Source organism: Pangasianodon hypophthalmus, chromosome 7 (assembly GCF_027358585.1).
Source record: "Pangasianodon hypophthalmus isolate fPanHyp1 chromosome 7, fPanHyp1.pri, whole genome shotgun sequence".
NCBI classification, from domain to species: domain Eukaryota; kingdom Metazoa; phylum Chordata; class Actinopteri; order Siluriformes; family Pangasiidae; genus Pangasianodon; species Pangasianodon hypophthalmus.
In genome coordinates, this window is record NC_069716.1 from 14,217,455 (window position 1) to 14,233,592 (window position 16,138).

At 39.8% G+C, this 16,138-nt stretch overlaps 1 protein-coding gene across 2 annotated transcripts; it reads left to right on the forward strand.

Annotated features, from left to right (window-relative positions):
- The first annotated feature begins 1,316 nt into the window (after positions 1–1,316).
- On the forward strand, positions 1,317–14,488 carry taf7 (TAF7 RNA polymerase II, TATA box binding protein (TBP)-associated factor). Of its 2 annotated transcripts, none has more exons than XM_026918591.3 (13): positions 1,317–1,464; positions 1,784–1,845; positions 6,003–6,079; positions 7,769–7,847; positions 8,067–8,200; positions 8,463–8,586; positions 8,731–8,789; positions 8,947–9,019; positions 9,624–9,734; positions 9,989–10,183; positions 10,647–10,759; positions 13,772–13,831; positions 14,125–14,488. In XM_026918591.3, exons 2-13 carry the CDS (start codon positions 1,827–1,829, stop codon positions 14,167–14,169), a joined length of 1,089 nt encoding a protein of 362 aa, XP_026774392.1. In that variant the 5' UTR covers positions 1,317–1,464; positions 1,784–1,826; the 3' UTR covers positions 14,170–14,488. The 2 variants fall into 2 exon arrangements, with proteins under 2 accessions (XP_026774392.1, XP_026774391.1); XM_026918590.3 differs by having other exon boundaries at positions 1,327–1,485.
- The last annotated feature ends 1,650 nt before the right edge of the window (positions 14,489–16,138 follow it).

Consider the following 16,138-nt stretch of genomic DNA (forward strand, 5'->3'; position numbering starts at 1 on the left):
ATTTCTCCAAAATGATGTGAAAGACTGATAAACTCCTACAGAAAACATTTACTTCAACTTACTGTTGCTAAAAGGGGTTCTACATGTTACTGGATTATAGGGTGTACTTACTAATTTCCCACCTGGTTTCCGAATGTTGGTTTACTTTTTGGGAAAAAATGACTACGTCCTGAAATCTCTTGTGTTTTTTTTTTGTTGTTGTTGTCACCTGAGGTTATATGGTTATTTTTAGAAGTTGGTGAGAACCACACAACTGTTATTTAGGCCCTGATAAATAAAAACGTAGAATTGAAGGAAGGTGTATTTTCTTTTCCCCTTGGCTGTATAATTATATATTTCTTTAACTTTCTCTAATTTTATTAGAGAAATCTTATTTTATTTCTTGTTATTTCCTCTCCCAACTCTCTTTAGCGCCTTTGTTTGCTATATATGATCCTAATATTTGAATTTTATCTCTTGGGTCTTTTTCAATGGGAAATGGAATCCAAAACCCTCTCTGTTTTCTTGTGGTTCACCTTTGCCCCAGATACTAATTTATATGGTTTAAAATTATTTTATACATACATACATATATATATATATATATATATATATATATATATATATATATATGATTTACTATAATAGTTACATCGCCTGCATGTACTGTGACTTTCGAGGTTGTTTGTGTTAAGGTCTGAGCTCCTTGTATCCTTGTTTCCTTTCTTTTATTATACCTAGTTCAGCTGATCAGACTGAAGTTAGATCAGGGAGACAGGAGCAGGACAGGGGATTACTCCAGCACCAGGGTTGGGGATCTGTGACATGCAGAAATGAGAAAGTGTGATTAGGAGTCTGACAGCAGGGGGCAGTAGTATGACGGCGTGTACTCTGAGGTCACCAGCAGCAGACAGGAGAACAAACAATGATTTTTTTTGTCACCCCGAGAAACCGGATTTGTGTCCCAAATGACGTACTATACACTATGCACTATGTACTCTACCGTCTAGTGTATGGATTTTAGATCACTAACGGTTTTTTACTAACCGGAAGTATAAGCCGTTTCCCTGTCGATGGAAAATGACGTCAAACCTACGTAATGAGACTCCGCTAGCTTTAGCTTTAGCTTTAGAGTCAACGAAAACAGTAAAATGCAGAAATTCATTTATGTAAGTGTTATTTTTTATGCCCAACATGACATTTTTTGATTCTGAGCAAATTTGAGCCAGAGTCAGTGCCTGATAGCCCCGCCCCTCCTCCACTACGTAAGCAAAGCTGCGACCGCTGAGTGCATGAGATGTCCAACATTCGGTAGAGTAAGTGCATCATCCGGGTACTTGAAGTGCATTTCTTCAGTGTGAACGCGCTACTCTCACTATTTATACTACAAAATGGCGTAGAATAGTGCATAAGTATGCGGTTTGGGACGCAGCTCGGGTTTTTTTTCTTTTATAGTAATTTAGTCTCTCACGCTAATCCCACTAGGTAACTAACCAGGGTCAACGAGTAAGCTTCTGTCATTTTAACATCCAGTTGATATAGATTTCAGTTAATGTTATTCACATTTATCTTGATTTCTGGCTAAGTAGCTAAAGGAATAGCTAATACTGTTGTTATGATAGCTAAGCTATGTAGCTAGCTAAACGTAAACATAGTCGAAGTTAAATCGGTAGTTGCTGTGTGTTCATATTAGCCAAGTAATAACTAGTTTTTTGCATGAGTTTGTTTGCTAACTGTAGCTAACTTTCGAGCTAAAGTTATTTCGAGTAAAAGCACCAGGTTAATCAACGACCTCGCTTTTCAGGAGGAAGATTATCAGCTGATGTTACGTACAGGATAAGATCATCATGGCATCTAAAACCAAAGGTAGGCACCAGTTTTACACCAGGTTTACAGTGTAAAATAATAATAATAATAATAAAGAAATATAAAGAACGCTCTGTAGTCTCTGTCAGAAACACAGCCTCATGCAGAGTCAGTAGGTCAGGGAGGGAGAACAGCAGAAAAAATAGAAATTAGTGTAGAATGAAAAGGAAACGCAAGTCAGGCTGTTTTTTAACAGCAACTAAATACCTCCTGCTGCAGATGAGAGGATGAGAGGTGAGAGGATGAGAGGTGGGGGGTGAGAGGATGAGAGGTGGGGGGTGAGAGGATGAGAGGTGGGGGGTGAGAGGATGAGAGGTGAGAGGATGAGAGGTGGGGGTGATGAGAGGTGAGAGGATGAGAGGTGGGGGGTGAGAGGATGAGAGGTGAGGGGATGACAGGTGGGATGAGAGGTGGGGGTGATGAGAGGTGAGTGGATGAGAGGTGGGGGTGATGAGAGGTGAGAGGATGAGAGGTGGGGGGTGAGAGGATGAGAGGTGAGGGGATGAGAGGTGGGGGGATGAGAGGTGGGGGTGATGAGAGGTGAGTGGATGAGAGGTGGGGGTGATGAGAGGTGAGAGGATGAGAGGTGGGGGGTGAGAGGATGAGAGGTGAGGGGATGAGAGGTGGGGGGATGAGAGGTGGGGGTGATGAGAGGTGAGTGGATGAGAGGTGGGGGTGATGAGAGGTGAGTGGATGAGAGGTGAGAGGATGAGAGGTGGGGGGTGAGAGGATGAGAGGTGAGGGGATGAGAGGTGGGGGTGATGAGAGGTGAGAGGATGAGAGGTGGGGGTGATGAGAGGTGGGGGGTGAGAGGATGAGAGGTGGGGGGTGAGTGGATGAGAGGTGAGAGGATGAGAGGTGAGTGGATGAGAGGTGGGAGGGTGAGAGGTGAGTGGATGAGAGGTGAGTGGATGAGAGGTGGGAGGATGAGAGGTGAGTGGATGAGAGGTGAGTGGATGAGAGGTGGGAGGGTGAGAGGATGAGAGGTGAGAGGATGAGAGGTGAGAGGTGAGTGGATGAGAGGTGAGTGGATGAGAGGTGGGAGGGTGAGAGGATGAGAGGTGAGTGGATGAGAGGTGAGGAGGTGAGAGGATGAGGGATGAGAGGGTGAGAGGATGAGGGATGAGAGGGTGAGAGGATGAGAGGTTAAGCACAGCCAGTGGGAGTTGTGTCAGGACACAAAAGAGTCTTGATGCAAGTCTTTTTTGTACTTTGAGTGCTGGAGGGAGCAGTCAGGCCATGCTTTGAGTAGCAGATACAGTGTGTTAGAGCTCTGCTGCTCTGTCATACTGCATAACTGCTTTCTAAGAGCAAAGCAAACCTTACAGCAAAGCTTCAGGGAGAGTCAGTGTTCAGGGAGTCATTGTAGTTAAATCCAGTAATAAAGGCGTGTGAGCATTACAAGGAGACAATACATCATCAGCTGTACACTTCTGGGTTTAAAAAACAAATAAATAAAAGGACCAAGCCCGAAATGGCAAATATTTAGCTTTTATTGGTCTTAACAACAAATCATTGGTCAGAAAATGAGCAAGAATGAAACAAATGAACCCCTGAGACCTTCTGTGACCTCGAATTCAGCATTTACTCGTTTACTTTTACTGCAGTGAACTGTTTGGAAATTCACTTATATAGTCTTCTTGTACACAAAGGTAAAATCACGATAATGGTTCAAATGTTTGATGTAAAATTCAAACTAACACATGTCTGGGTGTAGAAAAATTTCCAAAAATATCTTCTCGGATGTTTTTTTCTTAACAGATTAGTCATTATTTGGTTATGTGCCACACCTGATGCAGCCCATCAAGAGCCACAAGGCTTAAATGTTTAAAGAAATCAAAGGAAAAGTTATTCCATACTAGCTTTCTCTATCTGTTTGTTTAATTCTTGCTAATTTCCTGTCCTATGATTTATTGTTAAGGCCATTAAAAGCTTAATATTTAGCCATTTTGGGCTTGGCCCAGGAGTGTATGTGATCTAGGCAGGTATCATGGGTGACCTTACATAAGTAGCACTGATCCCTTACCACTGAGTAATGGAGAAAAGTCACAGCTCCATCCTGAGCTCTGTGTGTGTTTCCTCTCGCTTCTCTGTTTTCCCTGTGTGTTTCCTCTCGCTTCTCTGTTTTCCCTGTGTGTGTTTCCTCTGGCTTCTCTGTTTTCCCTGTGTGTGTTTCCTCTCACTTCTCTGTTTTCCCTGTGTGTGTTTCCTCTCACTTCTCTGTTTTCCCTGTGTGTGTTTCCTCTGGCTTCTCTGTTTTCCCTGTGTGTGTTTCCGCTCGCTTCTCTGTTTTCCCTGTGTGTGTTTCCTCTCGCTTCTCTGTTTTCCCTGTGTGTGTTTCCTCTCGCTTCTCTGTTTTCCCTGTGTGTGTTTCCTCTCGCTTCTCTGTTTTCCCTGTGTGTTTCCTCTCGCTTCTCTGTTTTCCCTGTGTGTGTTTCCTCTCGCTTCTCTGTTTTCCCTGTGTGTGTTTCCTCTCGCTTCTCTGTTTTCCCTGTGTGTGTTTCCTCTGGCTTCTCTGTTTTCCCTGTGCGTGTTTCCTCTCGCTTCTCTGTTTTCCCTGTGCGTGTTTCCTCTCGCTTCTCTGTTTTCCCTGTGCGTGTTTCCTCTCGCTTCTCTGTTTTCCCTGTGCGTGTTTCCTCTCGCTTCTCTGTTTTCCCTGTGCGTGTTTCCTCTCGCTTCTCTGTTTTCCCTGTGCGTGTTTCCTCTCGCTTCTCTGTTTTCCCTGTGCGTGTTTCCTCTCGCTTCTCTGTTTTCCCTGTGCGTGTTTCCTCTGGCTTCTCTGTTTTCCCTGTGCGTGTTTCCTCTCGCTTCTCTGTTTTCCCTGTGTGTTTCCTCTCGCTTCTCTGTTTTCCCTGTGTGTGTTTCCTCTCGCTTCTCTGTTTTCCCTGTGTGTGTTTCCTCTCGCTTCTCTGTTTTCCCTGTGTGTGTTTCCTCTCGCTTCTCTGTTTTCCCTGTGTGTTTCCTCTCGCTTCTGTTTTCCCTGTGTTTCCTCTCGCTTCTCTGTTTTCCCTGTGTGTGTTTCCTCTCGCTTCTCTGTTTTCCCTGTGTGTGTTTCCTCTCGCTTCTCTGTTTTCCCTGTGCGTGTTTCCTCTCGCTTCTCTGTTTTCCCTGTGCGTGTTTCCTCTCGCTTCTCTGTTTTCCCTGTGCGTGTTTCCTCTCGCTTCTCTGTTTTCCCTGTGCGTGTTTCCTCTCGCTTCTCTGTTTTCCCTGTGCGTGTTTCCTCTCGCTTCTCTGTTTTCCCTGTGCGTGTTTCCTCTCGCTTCTCTGTTTTCCCTGTGCGTGTTTCCTCTGGCTTCTCTGTTTTCCTCGTGCGTGTTTCCTCTGGCTTCTCTGTTTTCCCTGTGCGTGTTTCCTCTCGCTTCTCTGTTTTCCCTGTGTGTTTCCTCTCGCTTCTCTGTTTTCCCTGTGTGTTTCCTCTCGCTTCTCTGTTTTCCCTGTGTGTGTTTCCTCTCGCTTCTCTGTTTTCCCTGTGTGTGTTTTTTTTCTGGCTTCTCTGTTTTCCCTGTGTGTGTTTCCTCTCGCTTCTCTGTTTTCCCTGTGTGTGTTTCCTCTCGCTTCTCTGTTTTCCCTGTGCGTGTTTCCTCTCGCTTCTCTGTTTTCCCTGTGTGTTTCTTCTCACTTCTCTGTTTTCCCTGTGCGTGTTTCCTCTCATTTCTCTGTTTTCCCTGTGTGTGTTTCCTCTGGCTTCTCTGTTTTCCCTGTGTGTGTTTTCTGTAGGGGTGTAAATCACAAGTTTCATGATGATACCATATATGTATCACTTTGAAATACATATTTCGTGCAAGTAAGGAGCCGTGATGAACTTAAACTTTGACGGACGTCACGTCCGGGACGTGGCTGGGATGTCCTAAATAAAAGTCCATCTTAAAAATTATACATGCGTCAGTGTTTATGTTTTGCATCGATACATCAGATCGATGGTTATTTGATAGATACATCGATCTATATCGATGGATTGTTGCACCCTTAGTTTCCTCCCACTCTAAAGAGCCCCCAGGTGTGAATGAGTGTGTCCTATAATGTGGTGTCATGGAATGGACAGGCATTGCATCTGGAATAGGCTTCAGATACACATGAGCAGAATCAAGTGCTTACTGAAGACATGCTGCTAAAGAAATTTTTATATACATGACTTTCAGAAAGTTTCTGTTTTGCAGCTGGAAAAGTTAATTCCAAAAGCAAAGAAGATGCTCCTCATGAGCTGGAAAGCCAGTTCGTTCTGCGGCTACCTCAGGTAAGCATTTCTTAAACAAATAAATATGGCAGAATTTTTTAAAAACTAGAGTTCACATGTACAGCTAAAGATGAAGTGTATACCTTTTTCCCCTGACATTAAGCATGATGCTGATTATTATTAATAGGTTATCAGTAGTCATTAGCTTATCATTAGTGTAGTGTAGATTTTATATTAAAAGAAATATTCATGGCACTGCATGACATGGTATCGTGTCACGTGTGATTACACGTTATGTCCTCTTCATTTCTTGCGCACTTGCACAATATCTATGTGGTTTATTTACACTTATTCGTGTATAGAGACTAGCTCTCTCCCCTCCTTAACACATTTTATATCATTAGAGTCTCTTTTTTTCTCCATTGTGCTACCTTAGTGTATATATGTTTAATTGTGATTGTTTGTCTTTTATCTTTATCTCTGTAATAATAAAAGAATGGTTTATTTAAAACTCAAATACAATGTTAGCCTAAGAACAGTTATTAAGCAAAATTAATAATTAGTAAACATTTAATATACTGTATTCATCTATATAATGCGATGATAGACAGATGGGAGAATATCTTTGCAAAGCTGGAATTTAAGCACAGGGGCAGTACAGTAAAAAGTCTATCCTGTTGCTCACACTCTCCTGAAGGTTTTGTTCTATCCATGTGGCATCATGTTGGTAATGCATAATCACGTATTCTTCCCTCTGAGAAAATATGAGCTTCACATATTGACAGGCAGAACAAACTGCCCTTAGACTTATACGTCCATTCTTTTCTCCGAGCAGGGAAATGTGTCAGTTATAGTTCATGGTAATGCCTGGAGTAAAATAGACTAGCATTTGCTTACCATATAGAGTGTACAGAGCTGACGACTCGAATTGAGCAGTCCACTGATGTTGCTGCACTACTCAGAATAAGTTATATTGGAATATGTACACTAAATACACATATAGTCAGGTCCATAAATACTTGTACATTGACAGTTATTGTTATTTTAGCTGTCTACTACAGTAACCATGTTATCCACTGTCTATCACCATCCACTTTAAAAGGAACACATGTACATCTGCTCATTTATGCAGTTATCTGCTCACAAGATGGTTTTTGCTTTTTGCACCATTTTGTGTAAACTCTAGAGACTGTTGTGTGTGAAAATCCCAGGAAATTCTGAAATATTCAAACCAGCTCATCTGGCACCAACATCCATGCCACGGTTAAAGTCACAGAGATCACAACTTTTCCCCATTCTGATGTTTGGTGTGAACATGAACTGAAGCGCTTGATCTGTATCTGCATGATTTTATGCATCGTGCTGCTGCCATAACTGCATAAATGAGCTGGTGTACAGGTGTTCCTATTAAAGTGACTGTATATGAGCTTAAATTGCAGACTTTCAGCTAAAGTTATGGTAGTCTTGAAATTACAGCCCTCTTGGCATGAACAAATTGATGTTGGCACTAGAAAGTTGGCACTATTTCTATCTGTTTACTAGATAGAAAGTGTACTTCACAGGAAGTACACATGAGCTACTGACTCACATTGGATGATTATGTTTGCATTAAACTATGCCAGGACATCGCTGACATAATGAATTATATTTAATGACTTCTTCAGAAAATGTGTAATTTCCTTCAGGATCAATAACATTTCTAACTATCTATTTATCTGTTGAGCTAATGCTGAATGTTTTCGCTTTTAGGAGTATGCCTCCACAGTGAGACAAATTGCCCAATCTGGCAGCATGAATCTTAAGGACAGACTCACCATAGAGCTGCATGGTATGCTCACTAAAATGGCTCTGAGAAAGACGGATAAGATGCATATAGAGCAGTAAATGTAATTCAGATCTGATGTGGATGATCTGTATGATCTTGAAATTTTTAACTTGAAAATGTATTTATTTTAGCAATTGAAGTATTTTTGACAAAGTAATGAAAAAAAAACTAATAACATTAATTACTTTGTAACAGTAACCCTAACCCTGTTCTGCTTCCTAGCTGATGGCCGTCACGGAATCGTTAGAGTGGACCGCGTCCCTTTAGCTTGTAAATTAGTCGATTTGCCCTGCATCCTGGAGTCCTTAAAAACAGTTGACAAGAAGACCTTTTATAAGACTGCGGATGTCTGTCAGGTAACACCAGCCACCTTTTTAAAGGAAAATTTTCCTTCATTAGTGGTTCAGCCAACATGTCAGTCGTACCCTTCTATGCATTTTTGTGTAACTTAAAACATACCTAGTCAACTCAGGTTGATTTTAATTCATCTCATCCATATACAGAGAGCAGTATGGTAGCCTGGGTCACAGCTGATCAGCACCACTAGAAAGATTTGGAAGTTGAATTCCAGTAATCCTTAATAGTCTGAGCAGTTTTCTTTATCTCTTGTATTTGCAGATGTTGGTGTGCACTCTGGATGGCGACCTTTACCCTCCTCTAGAGGAGCCCACTGGGACTGTAGACTCCAAAACCAAGAAAAAGGACAAGGACAAAGACAAGAAGTTCATCTGGAATCATGGCAGTAAGTTTCTGCTTCCTGTATTGAAATGTGCTGATAAAGGCCATATACATAATATATGTCACTGACACATCTGATGTGGCAGAAGCTTCACATGTCGTGGATGAGTTGAATTGATTTAATATTACGTTATGTCTCTCTTTCCAGTTACCTGCCCACTGAAGAACACAAGAAAAAGGCGATTTAGGAAGACGGCAAAGAAGAAGGTAACATTATGTTGTTTCAACATTTCTGTTGTTTTTCTGGTATCCATTTGTTCTATTTATTGTTTTATATATAAAGTGTGTGTGTGCATGTACTTGCATGCTGTTTTTAGATTCTTCACAGCTGGACACTAACCCTCTAATCTCCAATGTTTTGCAGTACATTGAATCTCCAGACGTGGAAAAAGAAGTGAAGAGGCTCCTAAGCACAGACGCTGAAGCCGTCAGCGTCCGTATCCCTTTGTGTCCCTCTTTCTTTTTTTTTTTTTTTTCACTTTTTGTGACTTTTCTTTATGTTCAAAGCACTCATGACATCACCAAATGAGCTGTTTTTATTATAACTTTACACTTAGCATTTAGCCTTATTACACCTTTTGTATTAGTTTCAGATGAATAGAATGTGATGCACAGTTTTAACACCAGCTGTCAGAGTTGAGCTGTAGACTATAGCAGTGACAGCATAATGAACGTTCTGTATGCCAGCATTAGAGGGATTTGTCACTATTATGAAGCCAGGTCAAATATTATTATTATGTATTCCTTTAAGCACTAGAATTAAGTACAAGAGAGCATGTTCGATTGCAGATAGTCTTGTATACAACAATTAATGAAACAAGCTGGCGGAAGAAAATCCTCATGATATAACAGAATAGAATTGCAGGGAAGTGTGAGTGGGGAGTAAATTTGGCAAATGCACAACAGAAAATATGATATCATTTACCTCATTGCCCATCTCTAATGCTGATGTCACATTTAGAGTGCATTGTGCATGGTAGCTGCATCATTAAGAACAGTGGAAATGGGAGTACTGACATGTTACCTTGACTTGGCTATTAGGATGGGAGGTGATTGCCGAGGATGAGACAAAAGAAACTGATAATAATTTATCTCTGTCCAATTTGGACTCCTCACCTGGAACCTCTGGGCACAAGGGCCATGACTCTTCAGGTAATTTCCACTTACAAAGGATAAATCATAAACATATACACATGCTTTTGTTTTTAATTTTTTTTAAATGGAACTGCTGGATTACAGTGTATAATTACACATTTGTGTCAAAATTGATTTTATGAACATGAACTTGCTTCCATCAGGACATGTTCTCAGTCTCAGACTTGGGAATTCAGTGCACCCAGGGTTTAGTCCTCCTGTTTTAACACTGTATTTGTCTGAGAGGTTTGTTTTTGTACTGTTTTGTCCAGTGCCACGAGATGAGTTGCGGGAGATATTTAATGACATCAGCAGTAGCAGTGAAGATGAGGATGATGATGGTGACCGGCATGAAGACGAAGACCTCAACATCATGGACACAGAGGATGACATGGTGGGTCGTCTCAACGAGAAGCTCAACGAGTCTGATGGGGGAAGAGATGAGAACAACAGGAACAACCAAATAGGTATGATGGTTGTGCATTCTCAGCAGTAGGGGCCAGACGCCACTTAAGATCAGAGTTCCATTAATGGCAGATGATCAGAAGGCAGACAGAACCCAGCTGAATAGGATCAGTGATTTGGGTAACAAATGAGCAGCTTCATATGTGTCATGTGCCTGTAGCACACATTGCCCAGCAGTGACTGACAGGCCTGATCTGTCCAGCTGGGCACCTGACAGCACTCTGAAATCTGTGACTGCTTGCTGTTCTACTGATGGCACACATTAAACGCCATCACACATACACTGAGGCAGAGTTACTCGAGTCACAATTCTGCTCTGATCTGACCTATTTCTGTTTTTCACCTGCAATATGATATGAAAATTGATGATAGCCCATAAAATGACAGATGAAGTCCAATTGCCTTTAATTAATATGACTTGACATCTTTGGAGAGAGGGCTGAAATTATTGCCATTAATCTGCAGTGATGGAGTACCAGATGCAGATCAACAATCTCAAGGCCAAACTGCAGGAGACACGAGCACGCAAAAAGCAGCAGGAGGATTTGATCATGAAAGTGGAGAATCAGGCCCTAAAGGTGAGGCTGCCACATCAACCATGCACAGTATTCTCTCTCTCTCTCTCTCTCTCTCTCTCTCTCTCTCTCTCGCTCTCTCTCTCTCTCTCACTTTAAGTCTCAGACTTTGGGACCCCACACTATGTATGTATGTGTGTGTGTATGTATGTGTGTGGCTGCCAAAAAAACAAGACTTCCAGCTGCCAAAATGTTGTCATGACAGAGCTTCCTAAAATTCTCAGGGACAACATTATTAAAGAGCACTCAAGCAAAAAAGCTACAGAGCCAGAGCAAAGACTTTAAGCATGCTTGTCAGTACAACTGGTTCGATAATATGCAGGTGGAAAATTCATGGAACCACAATTAATCATCCCCATACAGGTACTCTCAGACTAATGGTAAGGAAGGTAAGAGAGAAGTCAACAGCCACTTGAAAAGAGTTGTAGGAAAAAATAGTTACACAGAGAACAATAAGCAATGACTGGTACCACAGTGATCTCTGTTCCTACACCCCATGAAAAGCTCTTCTGCTTAAATATAAGCACAGATATGAGAGTCTAAAAGCATTTAGACAAACAGAACACTTTTGGAACAATATACTGTAGTCAGAAAGAAGGATTGCATATATGATCCCAAGTATATCCACCGTACCCACAGTGCATTATGGGTTGGAGCATTATGATATGGGGCTGATATTATGTCATTGAAGAAAAAAGATGTATGGAGCAGTGTATTGGAGGAAATTTCTTTCATCGGCCAAGAAACTGAATCTAGGGAGAAGTGGGACATTTCAACAAGACAACTGTGCCCAAACATACAGTCAAAATAACTCAGGAAGGCTTTGAATGGCCTCGCCAATCTCAATCCCACTGACAATATATGGGTGAATGGGCCAAAATTAAACCACAATTCCTAATTCCTAAAAAAACTCATTACTTTTTACTGTAGTCATCTCGAAGCTGTAATTGCCAATAACAACTTTGCAACAAAGTGCTAATGTTAATTTGTGGTGTACAAATACTATCAGTTTATATATCAGTTTTGAATACATACATTTTTCTTCACATTTATACGTACAAAGTCAAAAGACACAAGACCTCATTTATCAGATTTTTAGTAAAGTTATGTGTAAATGTTTATGTAAGTGGGATTTGCAAAAGTTTTGGAAACGCTAGTTTTCTCTGTAATCGTGTACATATGTTGAGCACCTAGAAACACAAAATGAGTATGAAAGAAAAGGCAGAAGTGGAAGGTATTTTGACTCACTTCAATGCAAATAAAAAATATTTAGAAGTATAAGAGCACCTAAAAAGGACAAAATCTCGAGACAAATTGCAGAAAAGGTGAATTAGATTTTAATTAATTGTGGTGACAAAAAAATGGTGTGACATGAAAACGGCGGAGACAAAAACTGTAAAAAAAAAAAAAAAAAAAAAAAAAAAAAAACTGTAGCCACGTGATCATGCACACCAAACAAGTCACACAGAGAGACTCCTATTTTAAAACAGTTGTGTCAGCCAATGTGCTAGACCTGTTGCACAGCGTTCAAAGAAGATGCTGTGGCACATTTAAAAACCAGCTTTCATCCAGATGTGCATTAAATCTTCCATCAGCTGAGACGCTTGTTTACGGCCTACAGCTGTGTGCAGACACAACGCCCATCGTCCTTTCATAAGGTGGTATTGCTTTTGTCAACACTGATTACTTTTAATTTGTCTTAATTTATGCGTTTATGTTGGCTTGCTTTCTTTATTTTTCATATTCCTTAATTAATGCCAGTAATATTAAACAACTGGTTTTCACAAAATCTGAGAGATTAGTTTTGAACATGAGATTGAATGTGATTGGTTCATTCTGAATACAGCCACACCCCCAATTATAAAAGGGTGTGCACACTTCTGCAACCAGGTTATAGTAACTTTTTTATTTTTCCCTAAAATGTTTCTGATTGTTTTTCACTTAATTTTTATATGTTGTAATTTCACACTGAGGGTAGAAGATGTTCTGACATGATTGATCTTGGTTTCATTTTTTTTTTTACATCCCAAAAACCTGCCATTTTAACAGAAGTGTGTAGACTTTTTATATCCACTGGAAATAATATGATTTGTTCATTAGGTTGATCAAGTCAAGGTTTACATTAGTTAGTCTTCTTATGCATAAATCTACACACACTCAGGAGCATGGGTAGGATACAAAAGGTTTTTTTCTGAATTTAGAGGATTTTCATGAATATTAAATATCTTGTGTAAATGCGATTTACAAGTAAATTTATCAGTTCATATCCACACCCATTGTATGTAATTTTGAAGTGGATATTTGGGCAGGAAGTATATTAAATAACAGAAAAAAAGGGCCTAAATACTTATTTCCCCCTCACTGTACACTATATGGCCAAAAGTTTGTGGACACAATTGTATAGAATGTCTTTGTATGCTGTAGCATTACAGTTTCCCATCACTGGAACTAAGAGTACAAAGTGAGCTCCATAAAGACACAGTTGGGCAGGGTTGGAGTGGAAGAACTCGAGTGTCCTGACCTCAACCCCACTGAACACTTTCAGGATGAATTGGAACACAGACTGCCCCCCAGGCCTCCTGGCCTTACGTCATTCCCTGACCTCACTAATGCTCTTGTAGCTGAATGAGCAAATCCCCACAACCATTATAGGTTATTATAACAAAAAAAATCTAAATCTGCAATGGGATGTCCAAAAAGCACATATGGGTGTGAGGTTCAAGTAATCACAAGCTTTTGGCCATATAGTGTATCAGCCGTTCAGTTACACGGAGTTCCAGACACCTGTCCTTTATGGTCATTAGATCATTTAGTGACAGTGGCCATAGCTCTTAGGATCACTCCACCAATACCTACAAAACTCTATGCCCTTCTTCTGTTAAAAGCAATCTAAAGAAATAAGTCTTTATATAATCTCTCTCACACACACACACACTTTTCAGTCCTTTTCACTCGATTTATTTGTCACATGGTTTACTGTTTGTTCTCACTCTTTCTTCTCACTCTCTGTTGCAGACCCGCTTTCAGGCTCTGCTGAATGACTTTATCCATCAAGAAGAGCGCGAAATGGAAAAGGTACAATGCCACATAGCCAGAAGCCCACATTACGTACAATATATTCAATTTAGTACTAATGCATCATAGATGCACTTAATCTTCTTGATAGACAGTCAGTGAGATGAACAAGTGTATTTCATGTTTAAACTCTGACGGCCATAACACTGGCCACTGGGGTTTGTTTATGCTTGAACGGATATGTTGACAAATAAATCTAATAATTTTGGAAGTCTCATTAATCTTTATCTGCTTAGCCTACAATTACAGCAGCACGGCTAGCTATCAATCATCTCTTGTTTCCACTCCAACAGCTGGCTTCCCTGCAAGAGCAGCTGGACTCACTGATGGAGAAATGACCAACAGAGGGCAATGCAATCTCAACTCACTGCTGAACGAACAGTGCTGGAAACAAAGAGTGCTGTTACTGAATTAATTTAGTCCAATGTTATTAAATGTTAATCTAGACCTAACTTGGCCTGTGGTGTGTTTTTTTTTTTTTTTCTTTTTTTTTTTTTTTTTTTTAAATGATGATGGACTGTTTTTGCTTGGAGAACATGAAAGGTGGGATGTAATGTAATGATTGTTCTTAAGGATTTTTGTTATTAGGGTCTCTGCTTTGATTAAATAAATGTTTTGAAAGTATTATTAAAAAAAAAGTCAACTACAAAAATCTCAGATCAGGGGTGTCCAGTCCTTGAGTGTGCAGCAAGTGCCATCACAGATAAATGAATACATGTCCTGTAATAACTTTTCAATCTTTTCAATCAGGTATTCTGGCCTCCAGTGTATTGAAACCACCCTGTTCTCCTATTGTAGTCTTGTTAATGTCCTACACCTTATCAAGCTCACAACTGCTTCTGATTCCATCAATCATAATATTTTTGTGCATTCAGTCTTTGTGGTGCTACATTAACTGGCTACAGGACCTACCTTACTGACTCACAGCATTTTATTGGCAGGCACAAGTCACACACTATGACTGTTTATAAAGGGGACTCACAGGGTTCCATCCTGAATCCTCTTAATTACATCCTATTATCTCTCATCTCCTATTATTTACGTGCTTACTCTAATTTTTGCTGCCAAAATTTTTATGCCGATGACATCTACTTCAGTACTGAGCTTACATCTTTTCGCACTTCTTCATGAAAATGTTTACAATAATAAAGTTAAAACTACTCTATGGCAAACTTTAATAAAGTTAAAACTACACATGCTGGTTGGGTAAAAGGTTAACCTTAGAAAGGTTGGTCATCTTTAATGACACAGTATTATCTTTCCATTATACAGTAGTATTATAGTTTTATCAAATACAGCCTGTAACCTTTTGTTACAGAAAACTGACCTCTTTGTCTATGCTATATTTATGCTTATCTATGCTACTTTCATTCCTGCCTCACATACCATGATATATTAACATAACATGGTGCAAGGAGATGTCATCTCTCCAGTTAAAAAAAAAAAAAAAGACTCATATCTATATGAATTCACTCCATCCTTCGGATTTAGACATCGCACTTCAGCAGAGGAGATGTAGAAATCAGTTGGCAGATTGAACTGACTGATCAATAGTGGTTTAAATTAAACCTGTCCAACTGAAAAATCTAAAAATCGTCTCAAACTGACACTAAATCTAAAAGTGTTAATATTTCAGCACAAAGTTATCTGGTTCCAAATCAATTCGATTAAGCCTCTCCATGCTCATGATCTGGCACACTTGATAGAAATGTGCACTTCTCACTGGTAATATGCTGATTTTAGAAAGAAATAATAAAATAATAAAGACAGGCATAATGAACAGAGCTCTGCAGTCAACGATTTTCCTGCAGGCAGCAAACTAAACAAAATTATGCTACCCGTGCAGGTCATTGCAACTTAGGATGCTAAAAAAATAAAAAAAATAAAATAAAAAAAACAGCAAAAAAATACAACTTTATTTGGGCTCAAGGTGAAATTTTGTTTGTTTGTTTGTTTGTTTACCCCATTTTCTTCTAGTTTGGTCATGTGTCCATTCACCAGTTCTCAACCACCAAGATTGCACTGCATAAAATTACAGCTGAGCAAATGGAAATACATTGACTACAGTCAAATTTATCTAGTTATCAAATTTATTTCCTATTATAAGATTACACTAAAACCACATATAAGATTATAAGGCCTAGTTCTAGACATACAAGCTTGAAATAATTTTGCTGATAATTTTGCTAATTTTAAGCATTTCTTTATAGAAAGAAGCAAAATTTATGTTCCAACAGAATAAGAAAATTTAAAGTTTTAAATAATTAGGGTTTTTTTGTTTTTTGTTTGTTTTTTTGCAGTTGTTGG

Excerpts from the sequence above, each read along its gene's own strand:
- taf7 (XM_026918591.3), top strand. Across the intron at positions 7,848-8,066 it reads ACTCACCATAGAGCTGCATG|CTGATGGCCGTCACGGAATC; the intron begins GTATGCTCACTA and ends TCTGCTTCCTAG. Across the intron at positions 8,201-8,462 it reads AGACTGCGGATGTCTGTCAG|ATGTTGGTGTGCACTCTGGA; the intron begins GTAACACCAGCC and ends TTGTATTTGCAG.